Source organism: Mastigoproctus giganteus, chromosome 5, assembly GCF_048544385.1.
Source record: "Mastigoproctus giganteus isolate SK-2022 chromosome 5, ASM4854438v1, whole genome shotgun sequence".
Lineage (NCBI taxonomy): Eukaryota > Metazoa > Arthropoda > Arachnida > Uropygi > Thelyphonidae > Mastigoproctus > Mastigoproctus giganteus.
In genome coordinates, this window is record NC_143579.1 from 235341738 (window position 1) to 235355307 (window position 13570).

The window sequence follows — 13570 nt, forward strand, 5'->3', positions numbered from 1 at the left end:
GCGTCTGGGACTACAAATGTTTGGAATAGAGATACGGGGGCTCTCTGTTGGTTGGGATTGTTTCTCATACTGTTCTGTAAGTCACCTTATCAGGATACTTGTTGGAGAATGCACAGCAAATTTATCTAATTGAAGGACCAGATATTTGGCCAGACAGGTGTGCCAGGTGAATGATGAGACTGGAAGTCTAAAATCATGTCCAGTTTTATTGTATTGTACTTTTTTTAGTGTCCAGAGTCAATACCTGTTACATTCAAAACAGTTTTCTTCCAGAAGAGCCATGACCATCACTTCTGTTCTTGAGAAGAGCCTGAATAGCAGAGATGCATGTGCAAGATGCCCTGATGGCATGCTTTGACTATTTTTACTTTTGGTTTTGAATTTAAAGCTGTTCGTGTTGATCTGTGCCTTGCCGAGGTGCTTCTTTAATGTGACTTTATTTAACCCATCCATTTTCTTCTTAATTGTAGATAAAGGTATGAGCAAAGGCACTGGAACATCAGTTTACAGGATAGATATGACTGTAAGTACCTCTAACTGTTTTTATTAGTGAGTAACTAATAGGAATAAATATCAGTTTCAATGCACATGAAGCAAATGTGGTTTACTTTGCTAATTTTGAAGGAATAGTAGTTTTTTTCTGACATGAATGCATATCATGGCACATTACTGAACAAAACAAGGCTAGTATTTCTGAACTGGTTGTACATCTCTTTTTCAAAGTAGCATTGCAGACATACTTTGTCCACTGTTTCTTAAACATTCCTTAAGAAACAGATTATGCAACTGGTCTTGGAATGTAAGGAGTGGATTTTTCAGTAATGTATTGTGTGTTTTTAGTGTCAGAATAAATAACTGCTTATAATGTGGTGCATAGTATGATCTTTATCATCCAGCTTCTTTTTCTCAGCAACTTTTCATCCAATTCTGAAGCAACTGATTCAAGTACCTTTACTTTTTTTTTTCCCCTCGCAACAAAGATTACAGCACTATCATCTACCATCCCAGTTATGCTGTCTTCATTGATCTCAGCTTTGGCCACCTTCACTATCTGTGCAGTACAACCCAGTTCCTTGTATGACTGAACCTCTTGTTTAACTGATTAAAGGTTCTTACATTTATAGTCAATCTCCTGTGTAGTAATTTCTTTTCAAATCAGGCTAATAATTGTGTATACCAGCATGTCTTCTATATACTGTTGTCTTTCATTGTTTCAACAGAATAGTGTCTACTGTCTTTTTATTTTTTCAGCCAATGTGAGAATTCCTCCTGTGGGATAAATCCTCACAGCTTAATATTTTTATTTTTGCCTAAATCTTTCTTAATGATTTTTTACCATTGACTGGATTACTGTCATCAGTATAGGATCATGCAATACTACATCATCATACTACAGTTGTATACTACTAGTTTTAAGTAGCCCTGTATTTAATATATTTGGAAATGACCATAGCTCCACATTAATCTAACCTGTATTAAAATACTTTTTACTGTAAACAAGTTTAATTCCACAATTTTTAAAATATTTGATTTAAAATTGTTTGCTACTTTGATGTAATTTAATGTAAGGGTACAACTATTACTTATTTTTTATTTATAAATAGGTTTAATAGATTAAAGTTTTAATATTGAAAATAGTGCTATTATAGTATTTAAAAAAAATTATAATACTTATCATAAAATTTAATTAACAGTACTTCTGTACTAAAAAATAAACTTTTGATACTGTCAATTACTTATAGGAACCATAAAGATATCCCTATTAATAAAATAGGAGACTCATTTCCACATGTAATAAGTTAGTTTTTTTTAATTATGTGTAGAATTTTCTAATTAGTCTCTTAGCTGACTTGTATCAGTGTTGTAGCACAAATTGGTTTAGAGATTATTCTTAATCCTGAGGATGGAATTCAACAAAGAATTCTGAAACATAGCCATTAAACTTAGTATTTGGAATTGATTTAGGACTTTCTTTCTGTGAATTTGATCCAGTAAATTAACTTGCAATATTTGGAAAATCATCTTCTACTTTATTAATATATGCTGTTTGTCATTCTCTAACTGTATTAAATGCACACTTCCAGACAAGACAATTTTTAACAGTGAAATCAAAGTAGATAACAGTACACTAGGACTCCACCATACATGGTATCTACAACCCTTGAGATATCCATAAATTGCTAGGTTATAGGTTCATGGGGGGAAAAATTCTGTGCTACAGATCTTTGTAACTAGGCAATTTAGAGATCTGATTGAGGTCTCTTTTAGTTATATTCAATGGATTGCATCATGCTTTTGTTTTAAATGAATTTATTACTCTGTCAATATATTTTATGCAGGCTGATCCAAAACTCAGGGAATCCATTATTTTATATGATGTGCAAGGTGCAGAAAATTTTGCCAAAAATAAATACAGTAAGTTCTGGTTATAGTGATCATGTTTGCAAATTGAATTTTGATTCTAATAAGCGAAAATCAACAAATATTATCCAGAGGCTATAAAAATAAAGGTGTAAAGCACAAATTTACACTTTATTACAATTAAAAGATACATGAAAATCCACAGGTTAGCAAAATAAAAATAAATTTATACTTACGTACATAGTTTAATTAATATACATATTAATTAAACATAACACTTTGTAATATGATTATAATTTAAAAAGTCACTTATTTTAGATTCTTTAAATGAACACTACAAAGTCTATTTGTAGATTTTTCAATATTGTATAACAGTCTATATTCATGATCACTTGCACCAGTTTTTTCCAATACTCTCCTCAGGACGGCTATAGCTTCACGAGTTTGCCTTTTTGTAACTGGAATTCATTCGGGTTCATCTTCATTTTCCTCCTCCTCAGCAAACTTATCAGCAGGAGACTGGGCAATTTCTTCATCTGTTAAAGCTCTAGTAACTTGTAGATCACCTATGTCCACCCAGTCATTAAACTGCTGTTCACCCATGTCGTCAGGCTTTTCAGCATGATCAGTTTCATGACTTAGTTGATCATCATGAATAATTAAAATACATTTTTTGAAATGGTTGCTAATGCAGATTTCGGAAACTTCATCGCAGGCATTCATTGTCATATGAAGTGCATCTAGAACAGTTATTTGCTTTGCGATATCGGATATTGTTCCCAAACCTTCATCTATAGACTGGATGATTCTTTGTCTCATATCCCATCTATAAAAGGTCTTAAAGGTTTTTATTATTCCCTGGTCGAGAGGTTGAATCAGTGATGTGGTATTCAAAGGTAGAAAAACTAATTCAATGTTTTTGAAAGTCAACTTTGGATGAGTTGGGTAGTTGTCCAAAACCAATGCATTTTTTTGTTTTTCTTATCCAATTGCAAATCCCATTTACGAAGATAATCTTCAAATAAAGAAGCTGTCATCCAAGTGTTGGCATTATTGACATATTCAACAGGCAGCCGTTTTATTCCTGTAAAACATCTAGGCTATTTACCCTTGCCTATAACCAACGGCTTCGTCATGATTGTTCCCATCATGTTGCATGCTAAAAGAACTGTAATCCTGTCCTCTATCTTCTTTCTTGCACACCCAGAAGAATTTTTAAAAATCATTTAATGGTCTGTGGTAGCCCTGTAGTACAATCCTGTTTCATCTGTATTAAAAATGTCTTCAGGATTATAAGTGCTTAACACAGTTTGCCAAGAGGTTTTAACCAGGTGTCAGCTGCAGAACCATTGCAATCCTGTTTTTCTCCATGAAGTATTTTGTAAATATCATGCCTCTCCTTCCATCTTGTCAGCCATCCATCCATCGCCTTAAATTCTTCGTGTAGTTTTTCAGCAAAATCATTAGTTTTTTGAAGAATGCTACGATTGATTGGTGCATTAAATGAGCTGGCCTGTTTGAACCAAACGAACAGAGCTTCATCTACTGTTTGGCATTTCCTTTCATGCTTCCTTTTTCTGATTTCACTAATCACATCAGTGTTTAATGTGTGACGTGATTTTAATAATTTTGATAAAGATGACTAAGGCACTATTAATTTTACTGCTGCTTCCCTTTGATACATATTGCCTAAGTTTAATTTATCGTACGTTTCTATAATTTGTAACATCTTTTACACTCAAATTCACTCTTTCTGTTCACTGACATTTTTTTTTTTTTTTTTTTTTTTGGTAGTAAAATTTAAAACACGGTAAAAAAGATAGGCATCAATCAATAACAAAGCACACTGCACACACAAATTGGAACTAACAAGACACACGCAAGTGAGATGAAGTTTAGATTTAGAAATGAAGAGCAGATTTCAGCGAAGGGGAAATGCATTTCACCATAATAACGTGAAAACACAGAATTCCAGCTATTGGTATTATCCCAAATGCAATAAGATTGAGTTTACTACCCGTTTATTGCAGTGACAGAATTGCAGCAACAGAAAAGCCCAATAAACTGGAAACTGCAAATTGTTTTATGGCTGTGACCTCCAGAAATGTGTTTTAGAAAAATATCACAGAGGCAATCAAAATTGATTCTTAAAACCAAAAATGTGATTCTAGTAAACAATGAAAGTGTAGTGCATTTTATTGATTTGAATCGGTTCTTCGAAATTTGATTATATAAAGCGGCTGATTCTAATAATCAGTGATTGCTATAACCGGCACTTACTGTATTATAATTCAAAACTTATGTGAAGAAGATAAGTTACAGTAGGTATCGAAAATGGTTGTCTCCAGCTTCCAGACATTAACTTGAGACACATTGTCAGAAATATAATCTTGCTAGGAGTTCTTTTACTAAAGTTAGTAATGTTTTCTAAGTTCAATTGAATGTTAATTGTTTTTAAAAGTGTGTTCCTTGAGGAAAACACAGGAAATAATTTGGTGAGCTGGCAACAAATTATGGGAGCCACAAGCCTTGAAATAACGTGATTTCCAAGCGTTAAAGTAATCTCAGCTATTGCAGCACAGAACATGTGGCATGTTGCACCATCTTGTTTAAAGTGACCTCAATATTGTTTGTTATCCATCTGATTAACAAAAAAAAAAAAAGCAGAATTTAGCATTAAATTAAACTTAAGAAACACTTGACAAATTAATTAATTCTGTTAATAGGGTTATAGGTAAGGCAAGGTACTATTCTGCTCCTATGACCTCACCACTCCTATATAAAAACAAAAATAAATAAATAAAATAAAATATGTCCGAGGCATATTGGGACATCCACTGATATTTGGCAGTGATTGAAATGCGACCCCTTTTTTGGAGTTTAGAAGTGCCAGTGTTCCTAGAAAAGATAGTGTTTGTGGGCTCTTTTTTTTATTTTTATTATTATTATTATTTTAGTACAGGTCGACCATCACTAATCTGACCACCAGGTACATAATTTCCGCGAACACGATTTCAAATTTCCTTGGTCGGCACACCGACCTGCTGTTACTGTTTTGGTGGCATTGGTTGCATCAGCTGTTGGCGCGAAGTCGTAAACACTATTTTTATGTTTATTTCATTTTATTTTATTTATTTATTTTTAATATCAGGATGGTTAGATTCATAGGAGCAAAATAGCATCTCACCTTACCTGTAACTCATTAAAATTAATTTGTGGTATTTATTTTGTGGTTAAAGTCCTAAGTTTTGAGGTCTTAAGTTTAATGACAGTATAACTATGTTTTCATTCCACATAATAAATTGTTATTTAGAATTCAGCATGTTTTAAAAGAAAATTTGTCTGATCACTTTTTACTATAATACTATACAACGGGGGGTGGCCAACAAGTCGATTGCAGTTTTAATTTCGGTCGATCACGACAAATTTTTAATATATATAAAAAATATATTAGTCAAAATCTAAATGTTATTATTATTATGTGCCCCACTGCATACTTTTATTACAAATCTGTTAAACCACATGATTACTCTTATTGCCGCACTTCAAGATAGCTAGGGGCTCTTGTGAAAATTCACACGGTTACCTTGTGGAGAGCATAGTGTAAGTGTTGAATTCTTATTCAGCTTACTTAATATTAAGAGTGGGAACTAGAACAATTTTTTGTTCTAGTTCCCAATCTTGTAATGATAAAAGAAAAATGTTATTGTTTCATTTGCAATGCTTCCTTGGCTATACCCAAAATAGCAAATTTAGAAAGGCACTTCAGCGCACTCCATGGTAAATACCAATCGGATTTTCCACTGAATAGTGACACTTAGAAAAAATAAATTAAAAGAATTTAAATCCAGATGATTCGCACAACAGAATTTCTTCATTTACAATCTAAAGCAGCAACTGCAGCATCATTTAAAGTGAGCAGTCTTCCAAAAAAATTCAAACATTTTCTGATGGTCAATTCATCAAAGGTGCATTTTTAGAAATAACAGATTCTCTTTTTGGAAATTTCAAGAACAAAAATGAAATTAAGAGTGCTCTTCAAGATCTGCAATTATCTCGAAATACTGTGATGCGACGCATCGAAAAAATGAGTAAAAATTTGTGAGGGAACAATTTTGTGCTCATATTGCACAAAATTGTTCCTTTTCTTTACAACTGGATGAATCTACAGACGTCAGTGATACAGCTCAATTGCTCGTGTTTATTCGTATGGTGTTTGACGATTCTGCCGCTAGAGAAGAACTGCTGGGTATGGCTTTGTTAAAAAAAAGAACTGGAGGTCTTGGTATATTTAATGCATTCAAAAATTTTATTGAAAAACTTAAATTACCATTATTTAAGCTCGTATCAATAACAACAGATGAAGCTAAAGCAATGACAAAATGAATTCCCAGATTTTTTGAGTTACCACTGTATCATCCACCATCAAGTGTTAGCCAGCAAAAAACTAAATACTAAAAGTGTTTTAGGACATAGCTTTAAATATCGTGAATTCTATCAGAGGCAATCTCTTCAAAGGAGACTTTTCAAAATGCAACTCGATGAAAATGAGCCAGATTTGATATTACCCACAAGGTGGTTGAGTCAGAGTAAGTTTCTACAGAGATTTCGAAATTTGCTGGATGAAATTAAAAAAAAAATGTTGATTAAAGGGGAGGAGATGATTATCAGAAGCTACAAGATATGGAGTGGTTGTGTGATCTGGCTTTTTTGGCAGATTTTACCAGTAAATTAAGTGATCTGAATTTGGAATTACAAGGAAAAAATAAAAATGTAGTGACATGATTAGTAGTATTTCTACATATAAATATCAGTTTTTGGCAATGGCTAAGGATCTCAAAGAAAAAAAATTCGATCATTTTGCAAGTAGGCAAGATCATTATCAGCAGCTACATTGTTCAATATATTTCTTTCCATTTAATGTCGAATTAGATATGAAACAAATTGCAGAAAAAATCATTGAGATTTTTTTTTTTTTTACATGGAGAAAATATTACTTGAAAATGAAATTATTACATTGGAAACGATATCTTCCTAAAAGCCAAATAATCAGAAAAAGACCTTTGGAAATACGTTTGCCGAGAAAAGTATTCAAATGTAAAAAAATGCAGTGAACTTTTTTTCGGTTCCACATATCTATATGAATCCATTTTTTCATATTTTAAGATGAAGACTCGCTCTACTCTTACGGACTTGCATACAGAAGATTCTTTACGGTTGGCCTTATCACAGTATATCCCCGATTTTGAAAGCTTGCCAGATGACATGAACACACAAACTTCACATAAATTAAATTTAAATACATATGAATTTAAAATTAGAATTCTGAATTGTATTTAAATTTAAAATGTATAAACAACATTTTTCAATATGTGTTGATTGACTTTTTTAACCATGCACAATGAATTTCATGAGATGGTAGATCGCATCACAAATTCAGTTGGTCACCCCTGCTATACAATATCTCTGATTTAAAGAGAATACAGTGGCTTTGACAAGACGAATATTGGTTCTTGCCACTTTAGAACATTGTTTTGGCTGTTAATAACTTCAGACTGAACTTCTTTGTAAACTGTTCAGTCTAATCCCCTGAAGTCATCTGTATCATGACTATTACACCATGTCAATGAGCAAATCGCTTGCTTTATTCTTTGAACAAATAGACGGTACTAATGCAGTATAAATGAAGCTTTGATTTATATGATGTTCTTTAGTGAGGTCTATGTAATGATCTAGATCAGGAGGGGGGGGGGACTGGTGTTGTTAAGATGTATGAAGGCTTTGCAATGGCCAGTCACAGACTTGCATATGTTACATAGTCAAAACAGTTAGCCTTTACTGCTGAGGTTTACCACAAATATATTTCACAAATTCTTTCACAATTTTCCAAGTGGCAGGCTTTGTGAGCACATTTCTTATATAAAATTTTTGTATTGCTTTTCATGGGAAAGGTACGTCACTTTCAACATGAAAACAGCAGCACTACTTCCTGGGTAATTGTTGTTGGCATTACCGTTTGTTGTCGATTCAGAATAGATTGTCTGAAACCATTATATAAGTTAAGTTTTACTTTAACATATAATTTATCCTAAAATTGTTTTAATTTTTAAAAGTTACATTTTTAATATTTAAATGTTCATATCTTAGTATTCTTTTTTCATGATTCCTTTTAAGATGTGCACCTGCATACATTCTTCTTGCTGAAGAAGAATCAACTACAGTACTTGAGGTAAGTAAATTTGATAAATAATTATTATTAATTTAGTCAGAAATGCTTAAGAATGGTTTAGTGCATAATGAAATAAAGCATTTTAGACCTGTATATTGCAAAATTTTATATACAGTGGAACTTCTCTATTACGAACTTCTATTTAACGAAGTTCTCTATATTACAAATGTTTTCACAAAACATTGCACCTTGAAACGAAATTACATGTAAAATTAACCCCATAGCGAAGTGTTAGTCTCTCTATAACGAATTTTTAAAAAAAAAATTAGTAAAAGCATTTTTGAAGATTTTCAAGCATTTACTGCTAAACAGCCGCTCAAATATATTGCCTCCTTCCCTCCGAAATTGCGCATTAGCATCTGGAATTAAATAATCATCCTTTTAGTGAACACTTGTGGCCATTGACAGAGGGTCTTTGTTTCATTTTTGTTACAGTTATAAAACCAAATGGGTTTTCTTAAAAGTGATCATAAACTTTACAATAAATAGGGTAGATTTGTAAATTGATGTTGGCTAAGGGGAAAATGAAATTTGCTGCAGTAAACCTTTAGCATGCTGCAGTGGCGATACATAGAGAATGCTACCATAGTTTGTTTTTAGTAACGCCTACTGAGTGACATTCGCTTCTCACCTCAACCATACCATGGACCTTCCTGTCAATCATTATATAATATGTCTGTTCTCATCTAACTGGACTCCCAGTGGATGGTTTCATGAATTTTTTTTTTTTTTATTTCGTTCTTTTAGAACAATTTGTCATCAATCACATAGGCTATATGCTCTTGTATTTTTTTTTTCTGAAATGTAACATACAGCATACATTAACCATAAATTTTCTTTCATGTATATATGAATGAAAGCAGAATAAAAGAAATTCACAAAGTCGTGTATTTCTTCAAAGCGATTGATAGGAAAGGTCACGTGATACTGTTGAATTGGCAAGCGAATGTCATTGAGTAGGCAGTACTAACAATTCACTATATGGCCAGCGCAAGCAAAGTTTGCGGTATATGCATTGGCAAGAGCTGCAGTCCAGAAATTTTTACAATTGCGGAAACAGCGTCGAAGAGAAAGTGTTTAAAGTATTAATGATAAAGCAAAGATTGTTATAATATTGACCAGGGTTTTAAGAAAAAAGATGTTGCGGAGAAATATGGCATACCTGCAAGCAGTTTATCTACGATTTAAAAAAATCGAGAATCAATTTTAAATGCAATTGAAGGAGGAGCAGACAAGAAGCGAATTAAGTTGTGTGTATACGAAGATGTTGATAAAGCTGTTCTAAAATGGGTGCAAATGATAGGTGAAAAGAATATACCAATATTGGGTCTAATAATTAAGCAACAAGCTCTGAAATTTGCACAGTCCCTTGGACATACAGAATTTAATGCGAGCATTGGGTGGCTAGATAAATTAAGAAGCGCCACAGAATTGTGGAAAAGGTTATTTGTGGAGAAAATGTTAATGTAAGCGAAGAAGATTGCAGCAGTTGGAGGAACAATACCTTAAAGAAGATTTTGGAAGAATATGAACCTAAGGATGTTTTTAATGCTGACGAAATGGGTTTATTCTTTAAATGTTTACCGAATAGAACACTTGCCTTTTAAGGATGATAAATGTTTTGGCGGAAAACAAAGCAAAGAAAGAATCACTGTGCTAGTTGGGGCAAATATGACAGGAAGTGAAAAATTAAGACTTTTAGTCATTGGAAAATCAAAAAACCCAAGATGTTTTAGAGGCACAAAATCTTTGGAAGTTCACTACACCTTTAATAAAAAAAAAAAGTATGGATGGCAAGTGATATCTTTGAAGACTGGATATTAAAACTAGACAGGTATATAACAAAAGAAAAAAGGAAAATCGTGTTAGTAACTGATAACTGTCCGGCACATCCTGCCAGTATTTCTGCCAAACTTAAAAGTGTGAAGTTGTTGTTTTTACCACCAAACGTAACGTCAAAACTCCAGCCAATGGACCAAGGCATTATTTTAAATTTCATTATCGAAAGAGAATAATAATGAAGATTGTCAATGCGTTATCAGAAAATAGAAACTTGGAGGTTACAATTAACCTTAGAGATTGCATCTCTGAACTAGCAAAAGTTTGGACAAATGATGTCACTGACACTATTCAAAATTGTTTTTCGAAAGCGGGATTTGCATTGAATACAGAAGTCGAACAACAACTGGACGAACAAGATGAACTGCCCCTTTCACAACTGAAAAACTTTTGGACATTATTAGAATCATCCAGAAACATCGAAAATGAAATAACACTGGATAGTTATGTTTATGTAGATCAAGATCTGACTACAACAGAACATCCAAATGAAGATGAAATGCTGCTGAACAGTGTTAGACGCGACCATGATCATGAAGAAATTAACGATGACGTTGAATACGCATCAGAACAACCCGTAGAAAAGCCAACTCGCAAAGAAATGATTCATGCTTTTAAAATGGTTCGTATGGGTCTACAGTTTTGTCAAAATGTTCCTGATAATGTTTTTAATGCCCTGAACAAATGTGAGGTTTTCTTTGAGAATCAGACAATTTTTTAATTGTACTGTGCAAACGAAAATTACAGTTTTTTTTTAATTTGTGATACTTACCTGTGAAAATTGTGTAAATGTAATTTAAATAAGTGTTTTCAAAATAAAATACATTTAAAAATAAATTAGTAAAATAATGAGAGGAGTTTACCTCAATATAGTGTGTAGAACACTTCCGTATGATACCCTCCAGAAATTAAAACGGAAAAAACGAAAAAATCGACAATATAAATAATTAAATAATCAATTTAACACAATACAAATCAATTTAAAACAATTACAAATCAAATGAACGCAATTAAAAGAATCTAACGAAAATATTCAAAACGATTTTTCTTCCTTAATAAGAGGAGTTTACCTCAATATAGTGCGTAGAACACGTCCGTATGATACCCTCCAGAAATTAAAACGGAATCTAACAAAAATAATATTTTCGTTAGATTCTTTTAATTGTTTTAAATTGATTTGTATTGTGTTAAATTGATTATTTAATTATTTATATTTTACTCTGATGTACCGGTAAGTTGTCGATTTTTTTCGTTTTTTCCGTTTTAATTTCTGGAGGGTATCATACGGAAGTGTTCTATGCACTATATTGAGGTAAACTCCTCTTATTATTTTACTAATATTATTATCAACGTAGAACATATTGAGTAGTACAGCTCTGATTCATACTATCTAATTAAAAATAAATGTAGATTCATTTTCATTTGCTAATTAGATAACAATTTCTAATAAAAAAGATATTCTCTGTATAACGAAATTCCTTTATAACAAATTTTTTCGCTGGATTTATCGAATTCGTTATAGGGAAGTTCGACTGTATATACTATGCAAATGACTAGAAAGAAATGTACATAACAGGCTGTGTTGTTCCTGAGGTAATGTGTGTTCACTGGTATGATTGTTTCTGTTTCTGATCATTGTTTCTGATCCATTAGAATGGATCAGAAACAATGATCCCAGAACCTCAAGAATTGGTTCTGTGATCATTGTTTCTGATTTTCTTAGATGACATTGACAAAGGATACATGGTGTGATGTCAAAATTTGCAGATAATGTGATGATTGGAAGAGCTTAATGATCGGCACCAAGCAGTGCTTCTTCAGGATTAATTGCATAGGCTTCAAAGGATAATCAGAAGTACCAACTATTACCTCATATTCAGTGGCAACTATTACCTCATATTCAGGAATAGTCAGTGGCAGCTGTGTTTTAATCTAGCAAAATGCAAGGTCTTACACTTGGGGAATATCAACCCTAAAATAACTTATACCTTAGTGGGGTTGAATTGAAAACAATAGAGGAAGAAAGAGATTTTGGATATATGAAAATGAAGTTCTCAGAGCATTGTAGACTGGTGCCAGGGAAAGCCTGTGTTGAGACCACATTTGGAATACTGTGTCCAGGTATTTTAATGCATTAAAAAATTTCTAATAAAGCATCTAAAAACCCCACATGAATTTCTTGAGAGGATCCAAAGATCGGCAATGTGCCTGGTGAGATTGGCAAAATGGTGCCCATATGAGGAAACACTGAATATCTATGCTATATATAGGAGATCTGTAGTGGTCACATGTGCTTTTATATTGCATCTAAAATGCATTACCAGTCATGGCACTGGATTTTCTGTATGGTCGAAATACTTCCTTTTCCACTTCTATTTAGGATATTTCCAAATTTTTTTCCCCAAATTGCTGGAGGATTCATGCCACCTAGAGATGGCCAAAGTGATTCACTTTAATTATAACCACAGTACCTTTATGTATATCTAGCTGCATATTCCTACTATCAAGATGGCCTTTTGCATTCTGAGTTCATTGCTGAAACTGGGTGTATATGAGATTTTTCTGTCTGTGATCTGTGTTGAAATATGATCTGGGAAATCCTGTTTGTTAAAAATAGTGTAAAAAAAATCCTGTGTTTTGGGAAACCAGCTATTTCAGTCTATTTCATATGACTGAATATACCCACGAGTGCTGTATATTTTGTAATGTTTTCAAAGTAGTTTCCACTACACAACCATGGTCTGCATTGTGCATGTAATGATGTGCTCCTATAGGTGATCAGATCTCCTCCCTACTTTTCCTACATATGAAGAGAATAGTTCTCTTTTCGATCTGAGCAGGATTCCTGCAAAGCAGGTGCGTGCGTGTACAATGCATACTGATGGCAGGAGAGCATAACATCTCAAAAACTGAAATACAACCAAGTTTTCCTTAAGTCATGATTTCCAGTTGCACAGGGTCTTTGAGAAAAATGATTTTGTTGTTTTCCTCAGAAATTGCAATCCTGTTATCCTCATAAAACAAAAAATATTCCCCTCCCTAAAAAAAATGCCAGTCATTTAATGAAAAATTGAAACTGAAGTTAATATAATACTGTTATAACCTTTTTTGGTACATATTCTGAAATGAAGTGGGATCTAA

The 13570-nt window shown here is 32.9% G+C and overlaps 1 protein-coding gene across 8 annotated transcripts in view; it reads left to right on the forward strand.

The window, feature by feature from the left end:
• The window catches only part of LOC150086298 (suppressor of tumorigenicity 7 protein homolog), a 172335-nt gene that overhangs the window by 79049 nt on the left and 79716 nt on the right, over positions 1-13570 (forward strand). For all 8 annotated transcript variants that reach the window (XM_090373812.1, XM_090373814.1, XM_090373813.1 and 5 more), the window contains one exon: positions 8536-8590. In XM_090373812.1, the coding sequence (XP_090229938.1) occupies positions 8536-8590 (55 nt within the window). The remainder of the gene's footprint in view (positions 1-8535; positions 8591-13570) is intronic.